At 38.6% G+C, this 25,503-nt stretch overlaps 2 protein-coding genes across 7 annotated transcripts in view; one reads left to right on the top strand and one right to left on the bottom strand.

Annotated features, from left to right (window-relative positions):
- The window catches only part of MIOS (meiosis regulator for oocyte development), a 125,188-nt gene that overhangs the window by 17,547 nt on the left and 82,138 nt on the right, over window positions 1–25,503 (bottom strand). The window contains exon 2 of one of the 5 annotated variants that reach the window (XM_087918131.1): window positions 23,703–23,872. The exons of 1 other annotated variant lie outside the window; for it this stretch is intronic. The gene's annotated coding sequence lies outside the window, so the exon portion shown is untranslated. Of the gene's footprint in view, window positions 1–1,173; window positions 1,583–23,702; window positions 23,873–25,503 lie in introns of those variants that run through there. 3 more of the 5 variants (XM_026706314.2, XM_026706312.2, XM_026706313.2) reach the window with 3 other exon arrangements.
- COL28A1 (collagen type XXVIII alpha 1 chain) overlaps window positions 14,930–25,503 on the top strand; it is a 90,895-nt gene continuing 80,321 nt past the window's right edge. The window contains exons 1-4 of one of the 2 annotated variants that reach the window (XM_087918128.1): window positions 14,930–15,020; window positions 16,328–16,489; window positions 18,350–18,906; window positions 25,298–25,318. In XM_087918128.1, the coding sequence (XP_087774254.1) occupies window positions 16,363–16,489; window positions 18,350–18,906; window positions 25,298–25,318 (705 nt within the window). In that variant the 5' untranslated portion in view covers window positions 14,930–15,020; window positions 16,328–16,362. Of the gene's footprint in view, window positions 15,021–15,044; window positions 15,180–16,327; window positions 16,490–18,349; window positions 18,907–25,297; window positions 25,319–25,503 lie in introns of those variants that run through there. The other variant, XM_026706311.2, reaches the window with a different exon arrangement.

Genomic DNA, 25,503 nt, shown 5'->3' with positions numbered 1-25,503 from the left:
GGTAGGATCAATTCACATGTAGAGTCAAGAGAGCACAGTATGAGGCAGCTACTTTCTAAACCAGGGGTCGCCAACCTTTTGAACCTCAGGGACCACCAAACTCATAATTTTAGATCCCAGAGACCACTAACTGGTTCTGTGGGCATGGCCTAATTTGTGGGTATGGCTTGGTGGTCATGTGAGTGGCAGGGCATGGCTTGTATGTAAATATTATAAATATTATATAAATATTGCTTTTTTATTTTTTTAAAAAAAGAGCAACCTTTACCCCAAACAAGCAAAGCAGGCAAGCAGATTGAGTTGCTCACAGAATCAGATTCATTCAGAAATCTATTTATCTGCCATTGGCTAGCTCAGTCTGTCGCATAAAATTTGCCTGCAAGCAAACTCATAAAATTTGCCTGCAAGCAAACTCATAAAATTTGCTAGCAAGAAAACTCACAAAATTAACTCACAACACACCATGTATGTAAATATTTTATATAAAAAAGCAACCTTTATCCAAAATCAGGCAAAGCAGGCAGATTGAGCTGCTCACAGAATCATTCAGTGATCTATCTACCTGCCATCTAGCTCAGTCTCTCAAGTTTGCTTGCTGTGAGTTTGCACTAAATTTGCTTGCAAGCAAACCTTCAGTCCAAAGGGAGTTTCCGCTGTGCTTAGCTAGAAAGCAAGAAATCCAACAATTTCCTGCTTCCTAGCTAATCTAAATCTCTGCACAGCAGAACAGATGATGGTCGGAAAAAGGAAAAATAGCAACTAGTTTGCCAGTAACAAGTGAGTGGGCGGGGAGGGTTCCCGCAGGCCATGTGGGTTGAGCAGCCTTGAGTTTCTGCACAGCCTGGATTAATTGCTTTGGCGGGGATGCGCTGGGGGTGAGATTTCTCTGCACCACCACCCCCTTCTAGCCATCTCATACTCCACACTACCTTCACCGTGAGTTGTTGTTTTTCCACACTGAACGCAGCAAGTTAGTAATAGGTATCCCAAGTACTCTGAATTCAATTAAGTAGAGAGGTGACAAATTTGAGGGGGAAATCCATTATCCACCAAGATATGCTTAGTACGAGATTTGAACGTTAACTACGAGCATCACAGCGATCGTTAACTATTGCAACATCATGAAAAAACAACAACATGGGACTTGGAAGGACCTTAAGAATGTTTACGTACGTTGCAATCCCAACTTGACGAAACTCTTCCGTAACGTTAAAAAGTCTGAATTACGATTACCGTGACTGAGACCTTCAAGTTCCGTGCCCGCATTTTTTTTTTCTTTCCCTAAAATCAGATCCGGAGGGGAAAACCAACTCACTCGAGATCGGCGGCGATCTATTGAAAGCTCCGTGCTCCGGACCCCAGTAAAAGCAGCAGCTCTGATTGCTGCACTCGCGGTGAAAACCGGACAGAAACCCGTGAGCAGGACAGGATCAGATCCGCAACGCCCACCGGAGCTCCCTCCAGAGGCTGCCGGAATTACGCAGATTTAGGCGAGAAAGGGAGTGGAAAACAATCCTTTTAAAAACGTCAAAGCAGCTCCACAACAGTTCGGACTTCCGCCTTCAGAGAAGTTTCTACTTCCGGCATGGAAGAGTAAATGCTTCCGAGTAGGATAGTTTCGGGGAGGTGATTTTATGACAGTTTATGGGGAGTGCTGCTACTTCCGAAAAGCGGTGGATGAATTGTTTTGGTTTCCGAATTGCGTCTTCTCTGGGAATGTTGCCAGGCATCTCCGGTCGGGCTGACTGGCAGTTGCAGTTGAAGGCCTTTTCCAGGCGATCAAAGCAGTCTGTCTTTCCATCTTCTGAGGGAGAACAGAGCGCTGAAAGCCCGGGAGGGCTGACTGACAACCACTAGTTTCAGTGTAGCTGTCCATCTTTTTTGACACAGCCTAGATAGATTTTGGCTGATGTAGGAAAAAAGGACTAGAGCTAACCAGTTGCTGAACAGGGGACCACTAGGAAATTTAAGAAAGGGAGAAGTTTTTCAAAAGGATAAAACTCATATCTGGGGTATAGGACAAAACACTAGTGATTCTCCACATTTTGGCAACCCAGATAATTGGCAGACTAGTTTTAATGGACTTGTTAAATGTCTATGGAGATTCTCAGCCATTCTTGGTTGTCTTTAAGGTGTTTTTCAGGAGACAACTGGACCTTCCTGTTTTTTCTTTGAAGACTTTTCGTTTCTCATCTAGGAAGTTGCTTCATTGCTGAAGAAGTTCTTGGACGAGAAGTGAAATATCTTCAAAAAGAAACCAGAAAGTCCAGTTGGCTCTTGAAAAAGCACCTTTGGGACTTTAATGGACTCTTGGTGTAAAGTGTAAAATCTGTCCATACATATAGTGCATGCCTCCCTGGATATTCTTGAAGCATGCTTAATAATCTGCTTGCCTAAATCCTATTCACATTTAATGCATATCTGAAATGAGAAAAATATATAAAGTAAACAAGGGTTCCTTGGTTTAAATCTTTATAACTCTTCTCCCCATTCTGTTATGTTGCTGACTTACTACAGTTTAAAAATACTTGATTTTTGTGCAATTTGAAAAGAAATGCTACCACCTTTTGTAAGTAGGATGCATTGTAGCCATTAAATCTTGCTGGGTTTTTTTACTGTTTTCCACCAAGAATATCTTGAAGTTTTGCTGCAGCAGCTAAAGGATGCTTTACTTATCAAACAGTTACTACATTCCATTCTATAAACTGACCAAGCTTATAGAATTGAAGTGTCTCCTGGGAATTGAAGCGTATCCTTCTCCTGGACCTTATCAGCCAATTTTCTCGAGGAATGGGGATGGATCTGCAGCATGCCTCCTTCCCCTTCACGGATGGGGTGAGCCTGTCCCATTGGGGTGAGATTCAGGTAAGCAGTTGCAGAATGTGGTGTGTCTTTTAATTCAAGCTGCAATTTCATATATTAGTTCATAACAGAAAGGATCTTTGCAGATAATATTTTGAAAAGGAATTGTATTTTTAATAAAAAAATTAAGTTTCTGGATTGATTGGACATGTGCAGAATAATTTAGTAACGTAATATCTGCTGTTCTGTACACAGTTACTGAATAAATGAGATTGAAGTAAACTTTGATCAGCTTGCACAGTCATCATTATAAGGTTGGAAATCAAATCGGGGAATAATTTTTCAGTTACTTTCTATGTATTAATATAGGAAGAAAAGTTTAAGAATTACCAAATTTTATCGTCAACCACAGTAGCTATTTAACAGGTCCTAAATTAAATTAGTTGCCACTGAAACCCACAAGGTGGAGCTCAATTCATATAGTTGAAAATGTAACGGCATTATCCATAGATACGGTCCTGATAAGATCTAATGCACTAGAAGTATAAAGTACAAAATTACAAATTAAACGCACAACCAATTATCACAAACACAACAGTGCTTAATGCCTCAAAATAACTATTAAAATTCATTTTTGAATTTTAGAAGAAATAATTGTTCTCTCATAGATCTCTGGAGACTTCATATTATACAGTATTAAGGCAAACAGACATTCCAGAAGTTTGGCTTTGGCACTTATATCAGCTTCCAAAATGGAAAAATAGTGTGTAGCTGGTTCCTACAAATGGATCCCAGTTAATATAATTGCATATAATCATTTCAAGGGACTATAATAAAATTGCATGTAATCAAAGCAAGGGAGTATAAAATGTTAACTGCTAAGCCCTTTTACCATTTATAAGAAAATGATAGTTATAGCTGGGGGCCATGGGAGGGGCCATAGGGACATGTATCAAAAATAAAAATGGTAGCACAACCACCCAATCAATGCCTTGCTTCCATTTGGCTATCTGGTTTATAAGGCTGCACACATAAAAATTGTCCTGTTGCTGGTAAATACTCAGAGTTCTAGGTGAGCAAGGCAAAATAGTAAAAGTAACATGTTTTCCCAAAAATAAGACCTATCCCAAAATTAAACCCAAGCTTGATTTTTTTACATGTGCACCTAATATAAGTCCTATTCCAAAAATAAGGCCTAGTTAAGACCCTGCTCACTCTGTCCCACCATCTGGTTGTACAAGCTAGGGCTAGGTACATGCCTAAAAATCAAGCTGGGTTGGGTGGGGTAGAACTGCCCACATGCCCCGCACTCGCTTACTTTAGGACTGAGGTCTTCTTTTTCTCCTCCTCCTCCTCCTCCTCCTCCTCCTCTTCCTCCTCCTCCTCCTTCTTTTTCTTCTTCTTCTTTTTTCATGGCCGGATGCTGCATGGCTCATTGCACCAGTCCACATGGCATGTCACACCAGTGCCGCTGCTTGTGGCAGCAAGCCACATGCCCCACTTGTGCCACTGCTCACGCATGCTATGGCCTCCTGCTACAAGCAGTGACACCAGTAAGACAAGTCACATAGCCTGTCACAAGGGGTATCACTGCTGTGATGCACTACATGGTGTCTGACCATGAGCGGCTGTAGAGGTTGGGCAGTGGCACAACAGGTGTTGGGGCATGGAAGACCTGACTGCAGTGGTCCTAAGGTAAACAGGTAAGACATCTGCTGAAATTAAGATCTAGTGCCTCTTTTGGAGGCAAAAAAAATAGAAGGCAGGGACTTATTTTTGAGGAAACACAGGTAGTTTTTCAAGTAGTCAGCCCAAAATTGTTTAATACTTTACATAATAATATTAATACCCATTAAATTATGCCAGGTAGACAATTATGTCAATTATAATCCCTGTATGCATGCACACAGACACGCACGCACACACACACATCTAAAAGCATGCTGATTTTGTCTGTGGTACCTTTGATGTAGGTGACACTTTCGTAATTTGGCCACACAGGAAAGAAAAACTGGACAACTTCCTCACACATCTTAACAACCTACACCCCAAAATACAATTCATGATGGAAAAAGAAACCAACAACCAACTTCCCTTCTTGGACATCCTAATTTACAAAAAACCCAATGGCTCCCTAGGACACACTATCTACCGGAAAAAAACACACACCAACTGCTATCTAAATGCACAATCCCATCACCACCCTGCACAGATCAAAGGCATCACAGACAAAATCAGCAAAATTCTCCACAAACACAATATCAGGACAGCCTTCGGCACTGACCAAAAAATAGCCAACATCCTAAGAAACCCCAAAGACAAGATTCAGCTAGAAAACTAAGGCATTTATGAAATACCATGCAACAATTGCCCAGCCACATATACCAATAGGAGAATAAATGCATGCATCGCAGAACACAAAAATGCAGTCAGAAGAGAAGAAAATACTTCCTCCCTCTTCCAGCACCTTAAAGCCACAGGACATGAAATTAATTTTGAAGGAACCAAATTAATATCCAACACTGAACACTCCAGCAAGAGAATAATCAGAAAAGCCATCGAGATAGAAAAACATCCCCATAACATGAATAGACCGGATGATACCTCCCGCCTACCAGACATCTGGAAGCTAGCCCTCACCAACAAATGAGTCCCAGCCACGGAAACCAACACCAGACCTGAAACAACACGGGACACCACCGCCAATCCCCCTCATCAGACCCAGGCCCAAGACCATCCTATAAACGAAGGACAACCACCAGAAAACAGACCAAGGCTGCTTCGCCAGCTGTCACATTCCCCTGACCCCAAAACCAAACAAGCTGACACACGCCAAGAACACAGACCCAGAACCCAAACTTGAAGCCAGACTAAAACCCAGAATACTACATCACAGCCACCCGCTCAAGATATCACATCAGAAAACTCAGGAAATTACACCACAAGAACTCAAGAAGTTGCAACACAGCAAATGATCCAGGATATCACAGCACAAGACCAAGGATACCACAGCAATAAGTCTCACAAGGTCATCACACAACCCATTACCCAAGCTGTTACTACACAGGAGGCTAATGGAAAAGAGATCAAAACACAAACAACCCAGGAGACTACAACTCAGGACCCAGGATACCACAACAAAAGAACTCGCAAGCCCATCACACAACCCATTACCTAAGCCATTAAAACACGAGAGGCTAATGGAAAAAAGATTACTACAAAACAAACGACCCAGGAGATTACAGCACAAGATCCAGGATATCTCCACAACAAAACTCACAAGGCCATCAACAGTCCATTATACAAACATCAACTCCATCAACCAATCAAGAGGCAGCAGCGCAGCCAACCAGCCCAGCACACCAGCCCCCACCACCAGTATTTATAGAGAGACAGCAGCTCCTATCACATACTGCTTGCACTGGCACGAAGCCGAACGCACCAGCCAGAGGATGGCAAATGGAACCTTGCCCAAACATTGCCAAGATACTCTTAATCTTACATGGGAAAAGACCCAAATACACCTAGACCTACATACCTGTACCCGTGAAAATCTACGAATATCTATCTATCTATACGTGCACATACACATGCACATGCACAGAGCCATATCATACCCGTTAGTTTCTGCTATAAACAAAAATGCAGGATAAATCTTAGAAGATTAGATGGAAACTTGTAGAATACCATAAATCAACAGTCTAAATGTCAAATAGCCTGATAACACTGTTTTTTGGATGTGTGTCCTGACAGGAATGACTGCAATTACTGTGAAAAAATGCCTCAACACCAGCCAGCCCAGAAGTTGGTAGTATGAAAAGCTACTTGGATATCCATTCATTTAGTTTTTGACATCAGTGGAGTGTGTCTGGTCTGGAAGCTTTTTAAAAATTCATTTTCTAATTAGTCCATTAAGCAGATGAGAGCACATCCCTTAGTTATTTTATCATTTCCCATAATAGGGAGTTACAGCACAATCAACTTAATCAGCGGGAAGGACACGGGTTTAGCAAACAGCTGGTAACCTTCACCTTTCTACATGTCCCATCCTCTTCCTTCAGATGTATAAACTGAAGATAATGTTTGTGAACAGGAACAGTGGTTTTCAATGCTATTTTTATATGACCTGCCCCAATGCTGGAATGGCTGTAGAAGAAATCTGATAAACTTTGTTTGCAAAGCACAATGAATATTACAGTGAGTCCTTGGGTGTACCAGTTTATCTCCTACAATATTGAGGGAGAGATATTGAACGACCTTGAAAGTCATCACTGGTCTTTTTTTACACAGACACAATAGAAGCAAAAAAAGTAATGTCTCTTCACTACATCAACAGCCATTGAATAAGATTGCAAATGGTTTTGGGATGGCCCAAATTTACATTCAAACCAATTTGTTCCTTCATTTTTCTGCAAACTCCACCGGCCTGCTTCATTGTCTCAATTCCCAAATGAATCAAGGTGCTTCTTGAGATTTATTAGATCAGGGGGCTCCAGCTTGTCACTTGTGAGCCGTGGTTTTGCAACTGGGCTATGGAAATGGCCAGTGAGTGTGCCCGTGCACATATCACTTGTTTGAGTAGTGTGTATGTATGAGGTCCATTTGCGTGAGCTCGTATACATGACACTTGGGCAAATGGAGCTGTGTGTGCCGGCTGCTCATATGGAACCATCCCTTCTCCCCCTGTCAATCTGCTAAGCAGAAATATTGGGGAATTCTGTGCTAGAGAGAAGAGCATGCTTATGAGTGATAGTGACAAGCACCAAAGTTATCTCTCCACAGATAGCTTCAATATCAAGAGGATCTCTCAAATGTCAAGATTTGTATAAAAATATACAATTAACAGAGATTAATTTCATGGTATTATAGCATTGGAAATATCAATATCCACCATATCTTCTGTATATCACTGATTGGGAGAAACAATTAGTATGGTTGTTATTGTCATTCAAAATAGATTATGCCGAACAAATCTTATTTCATTCGTTGACAAAGTGACTAAATTAGTGGACCCATGAAATTCTGTGGAAATAGTATACTTGGATTTCAGTAAGGCATTTGACAAAGTAGACCACAATCTGCATCGTGATAAACTAGAAAAATGTGGGATAGACAGTTTTGTATTTGGTGCACGGGAATAAAGAGGCAGAGGCAAGAGTGAAAGGCTGACAAGTTTATTGTAACATTGTAAAGCAGCTGCGGCTTGCCACTAGCTAACAGGCGGCCAGCTGATAGAACAACTGATTCCGTTTGATACCTCCTTTTATACTTAGCTGCCAAGCAGAAACATCCAATCAGAAGGGATTCTAGCTCCCGTTCAAAGAGCGGACTGGACTGAAGACTTTAGCAGAATGCTGTATTCCTTCCCTCTGGTTAGGAGCATGCATAGTTCTCCAGATAGGCGAGGCGTCACCTGATTCACCCAGATCTCCTCAGTCCAGCTGGAGCAGTTGAAGGGAGAGGACCTGCTGCAGGGCTGGAGGTCTCCACTGGGGCAATTCCAGAATTTCATCTGGGAGCGCGTCAAGAGCCAGCGGGAAGTCTTCTAAAGGTAGGCCTGCCTCAAGAAACCGCCGGTCAGGATTTGGCTCTGATTCTTTCTTGTTGGCCGCTGGGGAGTCCGCATCATTTGCTTCAGCCTTGGCTTCTTCCAGGGATGGACCTACCTGTAAGGGCACTCCAACGACTTCTCAGTTACTCAATGTGCTGTCACCAAATTCTCCCATCGGCCAATCTTATTCTGTAAGATTTTGGCCCGGTAACCCCCTCTATCAACCTGGTAACCATAGTGGGTTTCCCACATAATTCCAAGCGATTTTGGTCCAGTAACCCCCTCTATCACCCCGGTAACCATAGTGAGTTTCCCACATAATTCCAAACTGGGTCACCCTACTGCTTGAATCTAACAGGGTTGCTGGGATATAGGATGGGCGCAGATGGTCAAGGATGATCCTTAGCCGCCTGCCCATTAGTAGTTCTGTGGGTGATAGATTAGTTGCAAAACTGAAAGTAGTATGCTGAGTGAGGAGGTATAGGGCAACCAGTCCCCTTTGGTAATTCTTCCTAAAGCCTCTTTGGCTGATCTAATGGCTCGTTTAGCCAAGCCATTCGAAGCCAGATGGAATGGAGAGATGAAGACATATCTGATTCCTTTTTGGGCTAGGAATAATTCAAAGGGGCTGGAAGTGAACTGGGGGCCGTTATCAGAAACTAGGGTGTCTGGGTACCCATGAGTTCCAAAAATGCTGTCAAGGGCCTTAGTCACAGCTTCTGTGGTGGTGGACTATAATAGGGATAGTTCAAACCATTTAGAATGTTTTCCCTTGGAAGACCAAGTGGCCTTGGTATTCTCCCACTCCCCTGGAGTGGCAGCAGGAGGTGCTGGCCTTGACAATTGGCATCCTTATACCTTTTTGTTCACTGCCTCGTCCAAACCAAGACACCACACATAGCTTCAGGCCAAAGCCTTCATCCTGGTTATCCCAGGATGCCCTTCATGCAACACATTTAAAATACAAGGCCTCAACTTGTAAGGGATAATTACCCTGCTCCCCCAGAGAAAGCACCCTTGTTGAACACTCTCTTCAAATTGGCATGTTTTAAAATGGTGAAATTCCACTGCTGTAGGGCCTCTAGGCCACCCCCTTCACAACCAGTCTAGAACTTGACATAAGTATGAATCTTTTGAAGTAAACTGAGCAATATCAGCAGCAGTCAATGGTAATTACAGGTCATCAATGAGGAAAATAGAAACAGTTGGGGCAGGGTCAGATACAGGAATGGGTTAGGGACACCTCCTTAAAGCATCTGCATGTGCCAAGTTCTTGCCAGGCCTATAAGTAAGGGTATAACTATAGGCAGCCAAAATAAAGTCCAACATATCATTCATAGAGATAGAATTGGAGAGCTTGGTTTGTTTCCAGCTAAGATGCCTAGCAGAAGTTGGTGATCTGTGACAAGTTCAAAATGGTGGCCATACAAATATTCATTAAACTTTTTAATTGATGCAATAGCAGCCAAGGCCTCTTTATTTATTTGGCTGTAGTTTCTCTTTGTTTGGATAGAGTTCAAGAGAAAAACGCAATAGGAGCTCTTGACCGTTTGGAAGCCTATGGCCTAAAGCAGCACCAATCCCAAAAGGCGAAGTATCGCATACCAAAACTAAAGGGAGCAAATTGATGAATTGAATCAAAACCTTTTGTGAGGTCAATAGTGACTTAATGGCTTCAAAAGAGGCTTGTTCCTTAGAGCAGTGGTCCCCAATCTTTTTTGTGCTGCGGCCCGGTACCAGCATCACAAAATCATCTGTGGCCCGGTACCGGCATCAGCACGCATGGCAAGGCGAGCTGAGCGACTGGCCAGCCAGCCGTCCCCCGCTTCTCCCTGCCACCTTCAATTCCTCCTTTGTACCTGTGTCGATGGGCTTCACGACGGCTTCGGGACGGTCGCTCGGCTCGTCTTGCCATGCGTGCTGAAAGAATCCTCGTGCCTTAGTTTTGTTCGAAGCTGCCCCCCCCCCCAATGAAACTAAGGTGCGAGGATTCTTTCAGCACCCAAACGCCGCTTTCTACCTGGAAAAGCTCACTGGAAGCACTTCTTCATCAAAATAAGATGGAGGCGCCCAGCAAACCGGTGGCCCGGTAGAAATTGTTCCACAGACCGGTACCGGTCTGGGGACCGGTGGTTGGGGACCCCTGCCTTAGTGCTCCATTTCCAGGGAGTCTCAGAATCCAGGAGTCTATGTAAGGATTCTGCTACTGTTGCTTTATGGGGAAAAAATGAACTGTAAAAATTGAGGAGGCCCCAAAATGCGTGTAATTCAGATTTTCTAGTAGGAACAGGGGCTTCCTGAATGGCTCTAACTTTTGATTCAATTGGGTGAATGCCAGCAGAATCCATGTGGTATCCCAAAAAGTCTACCTGATCAATAACAAATTTGCATTTCTTTCTGCTGAGCTTAATCCCTGTCTTTTTGAAACAATTCAATATTCTTCTTAATTGACTTAAAAGGTCTTTGGTACTGTCAGCTGCAATAAGGATGTCATCAAAGTAGGGGATGACTCCTGGTATGTTGTATAATAAACGTTCCATTATGGATTGGAAGATTCCTGATGCTATGCTTATGCCAAATTGTGTGTTATTATTGTCTGGGCTTCAGCAGTTTGCTCATCCACAGGGAATTGTTGGTAGGCCTGGGTCATATCTAATTTTGCAAAAATTGAACTTTTGCCCAATGAATGAAGCAATTGTTGTCTAATGGGCACTGGGTAGGCATTTGGCTGGAGACCCTTATTAATTGTGGATTTATAATCCACATAAATTGTAATTGAGTCATCATGTTTTAAAGGAATGACTATGGGGTCTCCCATTTTGCAAAATCTACAGGTTCTAGCACTCCATGGGCAATAAGCTTGTCCAGCTGAGCATCCACTTTGGGGCACAGGCCTAAAGGTATTCTGCACAATATGAGCCTGATTGGAGCCACCTGGGGGTCCAAATTAAGTGAGATGGGTGTGCCTTTATAACAACCAAGTTTGTCATCAAAAATCTCAGCAAAGTCAGAAAGTAATTGCTCTAAGTCTTGTGTGGTAGCTGAATTAATGCCAGTCACCTATAAGCCCAGGGAGGCAAACAATCAAGTCCTAACAAACTTGGTAAGCATCCATCCACTATAACAAGAGGGAGTTGTCTTTTGAATTGTTGAAATTGGATGTGAAGCTTGCCATTTCCAATGACTGGGATGGCTTGACCTTGGTAGTCTTGTAGTGACAGTTTGCAAGATGTCAGTTATTTTCTTGAGATGTCAGGAACCAGATGCCTCAGGGTGTTCTAGGACAGGATAGAAAGGGAAGAGCCAGTATCCACCTCCATCTTGCAGGGTTTGCCTTCTAAAAGAACATCAACATGTATTTTGTTAATGTAAGTATAACAAGTTTGGTTAGTTAGTGCTTCAGCTCTTGGACATGCTTTATTTATGGTAAAGCAGTTCTCTTTTGGTTTAAAATTTTTGGCTGTGGCTGGTATGGAGCTGGCTGGCTCATATTCTTCCCAGCTTGGCAGATTCTTGCTAGATTCTTAGCAGATTCTTTCTCTGGCACTTGAGGCAGATGACGTTTCTGTAGTGGCAGATTGCATGGTTGCCTCCATAGCTCACGCAGATGATCTGTGGTGCGATGAATCTCTTTTTGACTATGTAGTTTCTTCTTTGGGCCAGCTGGGGACCCTTCAGATGGTTGATTTCTTCTTCCTTGTCATAGAATTCTGTGTTGACAGCTTCTTCATAGTGAATGGGTATGTTGGTTCGTCTGCTCTGGTAGCTACTGGAGCTTTGAATTTCTGCCACGGAAAGTGTTGACATTTTCACGGCTTGTGCCTCTTCAATGGCTGCTTTTAGATTAAGGTCAGCTCTGTGCCTCTGTAAAACGGAGGTCTCTAACACCACAGACCAGCTGATCTAAAAGCATGTCATCCAGGTCCCAGAAACCACAGTGAAGGGCAGCTAATCTGAGGGCAATTATATACTCACTGCTGGTTTCTCCCTCAGCCTGGGTTCTTCTTCTGAAGGTGTGCCAGTGAGCTATGCAGGATGGCTTTGGTGTGTAGTGGTTACTCAGGACTTCTTGCAGCTCTTCAACAGCTTTGACAGTTTGTGAGGCTAACAGGGCCATGGCGGTATCAAAGACAACTGCTCTGCAGAAGCTGAGGAAGTATGCTTTTTTTCTGTTAGCAAGGATCTCTATCAGGTTGGCGGCTTCCATCATGCACCCAAATCTGTTGATATAGGACATTCAGGTCTCGGTAGTCGGATGGAAAGATAGAAAGCTCGGTGGTGCTGCCATGTGACTTGCTTAGTGCCTTCAGCTCAGTGCCTTCAGCTCTTGTTACCTCAGTATATGCCTCAGTGCTCTAATCCCATCCTCATTGCCAGTTTTGTATTTGGTGTGCGGGAATAAAGAGGCAAAGGCGAGAATGAAAGCTAACAAGTTTATTGTAGCATTGTAAAGCAGCCGCAGCTTGCTGCTAGCTAACTGGCGGCTGGCTGACAGAACAGCTGATTCCATTTGAAAGTTCCTTTTATACTTAGCTGTCAAACGGAATCAGCTAATCAGAAGGGATTCTAGCTCCCGCTCAAAGAGCAGGGCGGAGTGAAGACTTTAGAAGAACACTGCAGACAGCATCTCAACCAGATAGCTGACAAACCACACTCAATGTATAGTTCTTAAAGGAACTACATCTACATGGAAGGAAGGAAGCAGTGGTGTGTCCTAAATTCTGTTTTAGACACAATATTCTTCAATATGTTCATAAACAATTTAGATGAGAGGATAGATCACATCAAATTTGCAGATGACATAGTGCCTCAAGATTCAGAGACATTTCAACAGACTTGAACACTGGGCTTTATATAAGAAAATGAAATTTAGTGGAGACAAAAGTAAGATTTCATACTCAAGTAAGAAAAACCAAATGTACAGGTAGAGATTAGCTTAAACATGACTCAATAGCAGTAACTGCAAGAGGGATCTTGGAGTCCTAGAGGACAATCATTTAAATATGAACCAGCAGTGTGCTGCAGCCACCAAAGAAGCCAATGCAATCCTAGGCTGCAATTTACAGAGGGATAGAATCAAGATCACATGAAGTATTAGTACTGCTTTATAATGCCTTGGTAAGACCACACTTGGAATACTGCATCCAGTTTTAGTCACCACTATAAAAAAGATGAAAAGTGTGCAGAAAAGAGCAACAAAGATGATTAGTGGGAGGGAGGCTAAGGCATATGAAGAATGGTTGCAGGAATTGGTATAGAAGAACTAGGGGTGTTATGATAACAGTGTTCCAATATTCAAGGGGACCCACAAAGAAGAGAGGATTAACCTATTTTACAAAGCACCAGAAGGCAAGATAAGAAGAAATGGATGTAAACTAATAAAGTGGAGAAGCAATCCAGAACTAAGGAAAAATGCCTAAGAGTGAAAACAATTAACCAGTGGAACGGTTTGCCTTCAGAAGTTTATTTATTTATTTATTTTATTTGTTAATCGCTTACAAGATAATAGGTATAAGTATAAACATGAGTTAGAATACAGGAAATAGGTACAAATAAATTGGGACAATAGGACGGGGGCGGGAGGCACAATGGTGCATTTATGCACGACCTTTACAGACCTCTTAGGAATGTGGGTACTCCATCACTGGAGGCTTTTAAGAAGAGACTGAACAGACATTTGTCTGAAATGGTATAAGATTTCCTGCTTGAATAGGGGATTGGACTAGAAGACCTCCTTCAAACTCTGTTATTCTGTTATTCCTTTGAGGCCAGCCAAAATCATCCTATTATAGTAACAGAATGTTGGTGCCTGAAAGTACTTCTTCCCTTTGTCAGCTTTACTTTTGAAAGAATTAGAAAGAAACAATGATCATATTTCTTATGTAGATCTACAAATCTCTTGTCTGACCATTGTCCAGGCTATAATTTTTCCTTTTCCTGTCTCTTTAGGTATTTTCCAGATCATTACATAAATCTATATGAACAATATCTCAATATTTTCTTGCTACATCTCCCTGGATTGTCTGAATTACACAGTAAGGCAAATACCTAACTTTAGAGATCACTAATCTACAGGATTGTTTTCTCTAGCATGTGCCCTTCTCTCAATTCACCTTAAGATAGATAATTCAAGGCTTAAAATGTTTTTAATTTTGAAATTTAATTTGTGAGTTTTATGACTTATATTTCCATTTTAGTTTATCTTAATGATATTGGTATATTGTTTTATTTAAATGTGTTATTTTATATGATGCAAGGATAATATGGTTTACTTGTTTGATGTTCAGTACAAATTGGGGATTATTTAATAATCCTTGATAATAAAATTGTAACTTACTATGATTTACATAAATACTTCATCTAATGCTATGATAGCTACCTAGTATAGCTTTGTTGTTTTTCAATTCCATCTTTCTTCTATTTCTCTTTTTTTGCTTGGCTTATGGAATATTTTGGCTAATTAAATATTACAGCTGCTATTTAAAAAATAAAAACAAAAACTGTATAGTAATGAAAAAGCTACTTGCAAAGCAAACTCTCAGAAAAGCTGTTCCTTTAACATTTTTAGTGTGTCCACCCAGACAGAAGATCTGGCCAAATGCCTAACCATTCTCCATTCAGCTTGGAGCAATGAAAAATGAGTCAAGGATCAAGTTCCAGATGCAAGGTACTATTATTTGCATCTGGACTAATTAGTTATTCCAGAACTACTGCAATTGTTAAGGAAAGAAAACTAATCCCCTATCCCCAGAATGCCTTGTCAAGATCATATCTATTTCAAAATTCTTTAATTTCCAGTTTGAGCTTCAGTGCTTTCTAAAGTAAGGTAAGATGCTGATGAGATGATGATAAAAATAATTTCTTAGTAAAATAAATGCAAATCCAAAGCATATTTTTAATTTTAACGATATGGTCAACAACCAACTGTATTTTAACAATTGTTGACATTAGCGATATAAGTATAGTACCAATAGAAAATAATGTATTATTTTTTGTTAGAGAATAGAGTTTTGCAATATTATATAAAATTCATTTTAGCATTATCAGTGAATCATAGGTTTGAAAATTTTATATTGGTGTCATAAGTTAATCACTGAACATAGAGATGCCCTGAGTAAAGTATATCCAGTTTTCTACATGTAAGCCTACTGAAGGTAGAGTAAATTTTCACAATCCTGCAAAATTAGTCATTCTGTAATATACTTTGTATTACCTTAGGTTCTATTTTGTAGATATTTTCTAATGAATGTCTTTCATTACCGAATAGTTTTCTTTCTCAATAGAATTAAATTCTGCACATAAATCCTGATAGAAATGACTGTGTCTGCTAAAAATGCAGTTTTGGAGCACATTTACACAAGCACCCATTTTTTTTCAGAGAAAACTGGTCTGACTTTTTTTTTCAAGATAAATAACAGAAGAGAGTCTTTTCAGCAATTCTTTTACATGTCTAAAAAGAAGAAGCTAATTGACTAAATTAAAAAAAAAATGAAGCTAATTCTTATAATTATATTACCGAATGCAAGCCATGTTTTATTATTTGTATTACCTAATGCAAGCCATGTTTATCTGTTATCTTGAGACAGAAAAGCATAAAATATCTATGAATACTTCTCAGATAAAATATGATAAATAAGCAAGATCTGTGAAACTTGCAGAACTTAAGATTTTAGAAATCTGATATATCAGCCAGAAGGAAAAATGCACAAGTATTATTTACAATACTTTTTCCTTGTATTTTTCTCTTTATGTTTCTATGGTAGCTTATAATAGAAATAGACTTTAAAATGAAGTCAATAAAAACAATTTACCTAAAGGCCTAATAGTAATAGGAAAATAGGACAGTTTAAATAATGAAATATTACAATTTAATTTCAAAGTTGTAGATTGTACAAATCATTTAAAAATGTTCCATACAAATCCGTATTCTGGGTTTCTTAACATGATAATAAGTTAATGGATTTTTTTTATTAGCAGGAGCAGCCATTGGATTTTGAATACAAGTCATTATGTGGAAAAAACACTCCGTCCTTTACCTTTTGGTTTTGGCCATTGCAATAAACAGTGTAGTATATGGACAAAACAGAAAGAAGGGACAAAGGTTAAGTCCTCTGGCAAGAAAAGACAATCTTCAGGGTAAATTCCTAGAATTTGATATAAGTATTATATATGAGAAGGAAGTGCTATAGGTTGCATGAAAGATTCCCAGGGGAAAGTGATATATTTCTTTACCTGCATTTTGTATCTTCACAAATCTCATGGAATTCTCTATTTCCATTCTCAGTGGATTACAAAGGACATTGTTATTCTCTTCTGAATGTCCATCTCTTTCTAATGGCAGACATGATTCATGGAATATGCATTGAAAAACATATGGGACCCACAACCATATTTTCAGAATGGTTTGGGAGACATTCAGATGGTCCAGTAATCATATCTTTTGATAAACATGGCTGTCATTGCTACTGGATTATATTGAGCTGTTGATCTAATAACATCTTAATACATGGGGGAGGTAATATAAAATAATTGTAGAATAGAAGTTCCACCTGCCTACAATTGTGAATTATTTATATGCATTGAAGGCTATCTGTGAAATAATAAATATTAAAATGTTACATCTATTATCTCTATGGTGCCCTTTCTCTCTAGTGCAAAGCATCATCATTTTGAATTTGTGGCCTAAATGATCCATTCTATTCTGTAATTCTGTAAATCAGAATTGTACAATTGTGAATTGTGAAACAGCTCTAAGCAAATCATCTTAAAAATGATGAATGTTCAACAGTGACAGACTATTTCAGAAGGAGTTATACTGTATAAATAGAAACTGGGCATGATCTGTTAGGAATGCTGTATCTGATATTACAGATTCTGTATTCAGCTATTCCCAAGGTCCTTCCAGCATTCCAAGATACTGAGTGATGTTAATGAGACTTTTCAAGGGGTGGCTGTTTGGTACTGTGTACCAAAGCAAAAATGGAATTTTATGTTCTAAAACTTCCCTTATTCCATGCATTTACTTACAGTTATTCTGTTATGTGAGAAAGAAGTTAAAATGCACTTCAGTGAAGTTAATGAAACTTATTAGCTTCTCCTTGATTGGAACTATATTATCTTATTGGCATGCTATTTTGTATTCTTCTGGTAAACCATGTTTAGGCCTAGAAGATTTGATATATAATGGATGGGAAGGAATTTTACTGATGTCTAAAGGTGCTTTTTTCAAAAGAACTTCCTTCAGTTTTGTTTCCTTTGAAAATACTTCGTTTCTCATCCAAGAAGCTTCTTCAGTTCTAATTGTCTAAAAGAAAATGGAAGGATGTATATTCTTTGCAATCATATGGTCATTAGCACTCTGAATCAAAGTGCAAACGGATGTGGAATGCTCTTGAGAATTTTCCATTCCTCATTCCTAGGAAAATCCACATACATTTGTACTCTGATTCAGGTGACTCTGAGGATACAGATAAACCCCCAAGTGGCTTCAACAAATCTCAGAGAGCTAACAACCAATCCTCAGAGTGTTAATGACTGGATGACTTCAAAGAATATAAATCCTTCAATTCCCTTCCAGTCAGTTAAAACTGAAAAAGCTTCTTGCATGAGAAGCAGAACATTTTCAAAGGAAAAAAAAAAGTTGCCTTTTGAAAAAAAGCACCTTTGGGATAACCATGACCTGGATGATTCAGAATCTCCATAGACAATTTTACTGATTTTTTTATTGTTCCAATTTGTACATCATTAACTGAGGGCATGAGATAGAAAATTCTGTTTCACAAGTTGTCCATGCTTATGTTTAAAACAACTGATAATATAGAGGTGTGCAAATCCCATTGTACATCAATATCCTTTGAAGTTTCACCATGGTTGCCTTGATAGTGGTGTCCATGGAATGACAATTATGAAAGCAGCCCTTTTGTACATGCATCACAATGCTTCATTTTTAATGTATGAATTTTCTCAACATGTCATTTCTAATCTTGTCCTTTTTAGATTCTGTCTGTTTTATTGACATCATCTTTATTCTGGATAGTTCTGAAAGTGCAAAGGGTATATTATATGATAAGCAGAAAGAGTTTGCTATTCTTTTAAGTGATAAACTCTTCCTCATGAAGCCCACCCGTGCTCAAAGATATGACATCAGACTGGCCATCATGCAATTCAGTAGTACTGTCAGAATTGACTATCCTTTTTCAGTGTGGAGAAACTTGCAGATTTTTAAGCAAAAAGTCAATGAAATGAGCTACATTGGACATGGCACCTATTCCTACTATGCTATTTCTAATGCAACTCAGCTGCTCAAAGCAGAAGGTCGTAAAACAGGCCTCAAAGTGGTTTTGCTAATGACTGATGGTATTGACCATCCCAAAAGTCCTGACATTCAAGACATATCAGAAAAGGCCAGAGCTCTTGGAATATCTTTCATTACCATTGGCTTGTCTAATGATGTCAATAACACCAAGCTGCATTTGATATCTGGTGATTCTCCAGGGAAGTCTGTATTCATTTTGAATGAGCCCAACCTTTCAGTTAAAATAAGGAGCCAGTTGGTAAGTCTTTTTAAAGTTTAATTCATTTTAATTGTTGAAATTGCAAGGCTTCAGAATAGGAGGGGCATGATTTTAGGATTGGGCAAATAAACTTATACTATGGCATCTGCCAATATAGTATAGATATGCTGGATAAGGAGTCTCAGAATAATCGGAATTGTAACTCATAATGAAGGCAGGATTAAGAAAAAATTGATGTAAACTATTATAGCTATACATTATCCACAGTTTTAAAAGATGTAAAATATAAGGATGACTATTTTCGGAAATTGTCCTAAGCAGCACCTTTTTAAACTTGCAGTTAAGCTACTTACTGGTGAGAGTTATTATTTACTATTTTATAACTTTTGCACATACAGTATAGTTATTATACTGTCCTAATTTAGTTTTTAATTGTTTAAATTATTTAGTTTAAATGGTTTAATTATACGAATGCAATTAACTAATCATAATTAAATGCCATTATTTAATTGTTTTACTATAAACTTTCTTATTCTTGTTTGTTAGTAATTTTGAGTATTCTCTTTGTTAAAAGGTAAGATATCAATCCAACTCATATCTATTGTGTTTCTTATTCTAACCTGACCACCAATCATTATTGAAATTGTTGTTCATTTGTTTAGACCTCGGAAAGTCCTTATGAAAGTTATAGAACTGTCTGGAATCTGCTGCCTCTCATCCCCAGCCCTTTCCTGCCCTTCTCTCTCCTCACCATCCAGCATTTCAGCATCACAATCTTTAGACATTCTTCAGTACTTCGTTGATGTCTACTTGTTGGTGGACCAGACAAACTTCCAGTTTCCTGCTTCACTAACCATTATTGCCACGGCCAATAATTAGGTCTATAATTCTTTAGAAGTTGTCTTATCTCAAACTTTGATACATTTCAAGAGTAAGGGAATGTCAGAGTAGGGAGAAAATATGCTTCTGCAGAATGAAAAAGAAGGCAGAGTATGGGCAGAATGGAAGATCAACATTATAGTAATACCCCGTTTCTCCAACAATACGGCCTCCCCCAATAGGAAGTCCCAGCATGTTTTATAGGCATGAAATGAAATTAAGCCCCTCCCCCCCAAATTAAGGCCTATATTAAAACATGCGAAATGGTGGGGAATGGTGGGGGGGCTTGCCGTTAGGAAATACTTGGATATGGTGCTGCCTCCATTGATCCCAATACGAAGTGCCCCACCAACGTCAACATCCAAGCCGTTGCTGCCCATCAGCCCAAAGATGCAAGGTGGGGGGGAATTAAGTCACCCCCGAAAAGACAGCCTAGTCATTTTTTCGGGGCTCAAAAAAAAATAAGACCCGGCCTTATTATATGAGAAACACGGTAGTTTATGACAGACATGCTTTATACTGCTGGTAGAAAAATATCCCAAATGTTGAGTATTGTAAATAGAGTGAGTAGTGTTGTGAGCAGTATTTTTCTTTGACTTAGCTTTGCACACACTTTCTCAGGCCCATCATCAAAGACATGTACAAACTATAGGTTTTCTAGTAGCTAGTTAGATTATTTATTTTGGTCTCTTTGGCCATCCTCAGTTTTTGTAGTTCTCTCCTCTTTGAATCTTGCTTCTTGTTGGCAGAAATTCACTCCCTGGCTCTGCAAGCATTCCAGAGTTTTTATTATGTCTACTTGGCCATCTTGTTTGCAACTCCTTTTTCCTTTTTTTTTTTTACTTCTTCTTCTTTTTGAGATGCTGCTCCAGATGCATCTACTCTTGGCAGTTTTTATCCTATTGACATTAAAAGTGAAGCTAGAAAACAAAACCTTTCCTTCTTTCATTGTTTCTGTGTTACTTTGTTCTGCTCTGCTTTGCCTACTGAAATAGTTTTTCTCTTCAGTCTGCTTCCTTTAGGAAACCTAGAATATTTTTTTTCTTTTTCTTTTTTCCTGATCTCAAAAACAAAAAGGTGAATGATTCAGCCTTTCTACCATTGTATATAATTTTTCCTAATAAACCTTGCTTTCCTTTGCAGCGGTAAATATTTGCTTTTAGTTTAATAGGCTTGTTTGATTTACATTGTGCATTTTGCTAAGTATGAACCCAGGGAATAAAATGGAACATCTCAAAAGGATGCTCAACGCAACAATTCCTCAACTTTGAAACCCCATTTCCTATTTTTGTAATAAATGAAATAAGAAAGCTTGGAAGAACACAGAACAATCAGAACACATATCTCAATCAGAACACAGTGATATCTCAATATACTTGAAACAAAGCCAGTATGCTTCCAGTCCATCCCTGAATTGGAGAATGTGTGGAAACTCCACCTATGCAGCCTTCAGTTCAGAAAAAAATAGGTTAAAATACTCAGCTGCAGATTGCCTAGTTATAGAGTTAAACAAGTTAAACATAGACAGGCCTATTCCAACTGAATAGATTTTTATTTTCATTTACACAGTTAGTAGGAAGGCAAGTGTAGATTTGCAGACCAAAAAGGAATACCTGTTTGGCAGCTAGGTGTGTGGTGGCAAGTGTTAGAACTGGCACAAGGACATTGGAGGACTTGACAAAAGTTTAAGTGGCAGCATATTCTTTCTAATAGTGGTGACATTTAGTGGCGGTGAACTATTTTTCAAAAAATGTCAGTGGGTCGCATAAGCCTACTAAATGGACCATATAAAGTATGGCCCTGATTTAGACCATAGCTGATGTTATGGAATCATTGAACTGGAATGGATTTCATAATCAAAACATTTTATTCCACATTCATGATTGTTATTGTTACTATTAAGGGCATTCATAGGATTTTGCTACTTTTGTCAAAATGTGCTAGCCCTGCAAGGTTGCCTAAGAAGAAGCACAAACAGGAGTACTAGCTGTCTATTTATTGTCAGATTACATTAACAGAATCTTGCAAGGCTAAAATAATTTATTCCCTCCTTTTATTCTCTGGAAAACTAGGGAGGGTCCTTTCCCAGGTCCTCTCTGGGAAGAGGTAAGTCTTATATGTCAATTGTCCAGCCTATAGATCTCCTTCTTGTCTCTCAAGGTCATTTCCAAGGTCATTCCCTCTCAGGATCATTCCCACAGTATTATACAATGACGAATGTAATGCCATGAAATATCAAAGGTCAGGGTTTCTGTCATGAATCCATTATCTTAATTTCATAATTCTGCCTTTTTGTTTTCCCTGTCAATGCAAGGGAGTTCATGATTATTTCTCCTGTATCCTATATAAGAACAGTAGTGGCATGTGGGAATGACCCTGGAGCCTAGAGGAATAGCTTGAACCAGAGCAATGGTTGGAAAAGAGTCAGTTTTGCCTGCACCAGGAAATGGGTATGGCAAATGTCTCAGAAACACCCCCCAACACCCCCGCCCCCAGTTTTCTGGATGTAAAAGTGCCTGGGATGGGGGAGAAATGTACTTTTAGATTTTCAAGATTCTGTTAATGTAACCTTATAATAAAGTAGAGCTAGTTATTCTGGGTGTCCTTCTTGCCTGTACCACCTTACAAGGCTGATGACATCTGATGAAATTTTCACTTTCTGCACCATGTTTCAGAAAGCTAAAGAAAAACTGAATATTGTCACACATCACAAATTAGGATTTGTTTAACGGAGGTTTATTGAATAAATCCTTAATTAGATGACTTATTCACACAGATAAATCACATTATGGCTTAATGTGACATATTCATTATGTAAACCCATTGATCCACAAACTACCCAATCATTTTTTAGTCTAACATGCTATGAAAATGTAGTCTATTTGTTCAGGAATAAATGTTTTCAGCAAAAGCATACACATTAATGCACCCTTTCAGTTTTTTTTTAAGTTATCCAAAAGCTGATGCTTTGGTAGAAACATATCAATATGTGTTGAGCTCAGTTTTGAATGCAATCTGAATTTACACAACAATCTAAGCTAAAGTAAGATAGGTAGTGGCTAAACATGCAGAAAATCCATCCATTATCTGGGAAGTTCTGTGAACCAGGATGTAAATCAGCATAAGCATAATATAATGTACTGTTTGGAAAGTTCGCAAAGGTAACAATGATATTTATAAAATCCAGATTTAAGGATTAGTGTATTGTGTGAACCCAGCCACTGTGCTACATTAATCTTTAACAAAGAACTTACTGTAATGTTATAAGCCACAATTAGCACTGAATTAGCATATTATGAAACCCAGTCATGATGTCTTATTTGATAAGTTAAACCATGATGTACAGTGGTTTGTAAATCTAATAATAAAATTAGAAATTATAAAATTAAATGTAACAGTAGTGTATTGCTACATGGAATAAACAAAAGCAAGATAGCAATTCCATAGCTGATCGTCCAGTATGTCATACATAAACATAATACAAAAATAAACAGGATGTGATTAGATCAGCTCTAGACTTAATACAGGATCAAAGTTCATAATGGAATTACTCAGGGGAGTATTAGAAGCTGCACAATCTACAGCAACTGTCATGAAAAATAATAAATGAGATCAGTTGATGTATTTGTCCTTGAAAATCTAGAAACTTCAAAGACTGGAAAAAAATAAAAGATAGTTTTTAACCAGGTGCAGCTTTTCTCATCAATTCTGCTCTCTGAGGGGAGGAATTGTTATTTCTATTTTTAAAAATTATTTTAGTTTTCAATGTTTAAGATTATTTTTCAGAATCAGGTTCTAAAAAGATCAGCCAGTACGGCCCAACTTATTTTAGTCTGTTTATATGAGTAATCATTTATTATCAACGTTAAATTGTTTCCTGCATTACTAAATGTTTCTCATGTAGAAACTATTTCAAACAATAGAAGCATAAGTAACAACCTACAAAATACCTATACCTTTTCTTCTCTGAACAGATTGCTGATTTCTCTCTTTAAAAAAATATATGCCAGGAACTGTTCTTCAGCTATTCCCAGTCAATTATACAGCAAAAAAGTGGGAGGAATCTGGATTCCAGGGGACCCTTAGATAAAACTTGCAGGGTGTTTTTATTCTGAGCTCTTAAATCCTGTTAAAAAATGAAAATGAAATTACAAAATGAACAGTAAGACCAAATTAAAACTAAATTACATTAAATCAATTATATAGTAACCATTTATACAATCATATCAGTTCATTCCATTGAACAAATATTAAAGAGTAGATATTTTCAAAGCTTTTACTATGGTATATAGCCATGAAAAGAAATGTCAACCATAGTATCATCATAACAGCCGAAAGAGCCACTTTTGCATTAATTATTAATTTGTTAATGATATTTTTTCCTGAATAGGCTAGCATTCACACAGAATAATAGAGTAACAAAATAACAAGAGTTGGAAGGGACCTTGGAGGTCTTCTAGTCCAGCCCTCTACTCAAACAGAAAACCCTATATCATTTAAGACAAATGGTTATCCAATCTCTTCTTTAAAGTCACAACTTTTTTTTGGAATAGCCACAACTTTTGGAGGCAAGTCATTCCATTGATTAATTGTTCTAACTGTCAGGAAATTGCTCCTTAGTTGTAGATTGGTTCTCTCCTTGAGTAGTTTCTATCCGTTTCTTCTTGTCCTCCCTTGTGTTTGACCCCCTGTCCTTTGTGGCAGTTTCTTAGATATTAGAACACTGCTATCATGTCACCCCTAGTTTTTCCTTTCATTAAGCTACATATCCAATTCCCATAACTGTTCTTCGTATGTTTTAGCTTCCAGTTCCCTAATCCCTAATTATTGCTCTTCTTTACACTCTTTCTAAAAAAGTCTAATCAAAATGTTTGTATCAAGTTACCAAAAGTGGGTGCAAGTTTAATCTTACCAAAGCATTATAATTGATATAAATATCAACACTTCACATGATCTTGATTCTATCCCTCTGTTAATGCAGCTGAGGATTGTGTTGGCCTTTTTGGCAGCTGCAGCACAGATAATTTCCCTATGTGTACATATATATGACTTGGTCTTTATAGTATCTTGATTCCTGTTTGCTAAATTCCTGCTTCAATGTAATGACCCTATTTATCCATATCATTCCCATAAATTTAAATTAAAATAAGTAAGTGCATGATTCTATTTTCATGGAAACTTAGAATGGCAGGAATAAGTAAAATAAAGAATAGGAGCTGATAATTCAAACAAGAAATGGTAAAAGAAAACAGGATGATTAGGAAAGAAATGCCCCAGAATAATTGAAAGCCAGGCAGCATGCAAGTTTAATAAATTATTGTTATTATTATCCTTTTATCCTTTATCTTATTTTTATTGTCTTTTATTAATGTTTATTACATTTGAATAAGCTTGTCTGATAAGCTTATTGTATCTGATTTTATACATTCATGGCAGAAGTGCTGTGTCTATGTTCAATAAGTTAATAAAATATTTTAAAAAAACTTTAGGCTAGCAATCAATGAACGAAATATCATGTTAAGCTAATCTGTTATTTTTTCTAATTTTTCAGGCCACTTTATTTGAAGAGAGGGTAAGTGAGATATATTTTATGAACATGCAGTGGATTTCCATTTTGATATAATGTGTACATTATGCTACCTAGAAATATTTTTTTTGACTTATTTACTCCAAATCATCCGAGTAAAAATATAATATTTTCCAGCCCTTTCCTCTTGCTTTAAATTATCATTATTCACTTGCGAAGAGTTAATCAAT

The sequence above is a fragment of the Pseudonaja textilis genome, chromosome Z (genome assembly GCF_049901715.1).
Source record: "Pseudonaja textilis isolate UNSWEBS1 chromosome Z, rPseTex1.2, whole genome shotgun sequence".
Lineage (NCBI taxonomy): Eukaryota > Metazoa > Chordata > Lepidosauria > Squamata > Elapidae > Pseudonaja > Pseudonaja textilis.
Note: the sequence above shows the minus strand (reverse complement) of the source record. Positions and strands in the feature narration are given on the sequence as shown.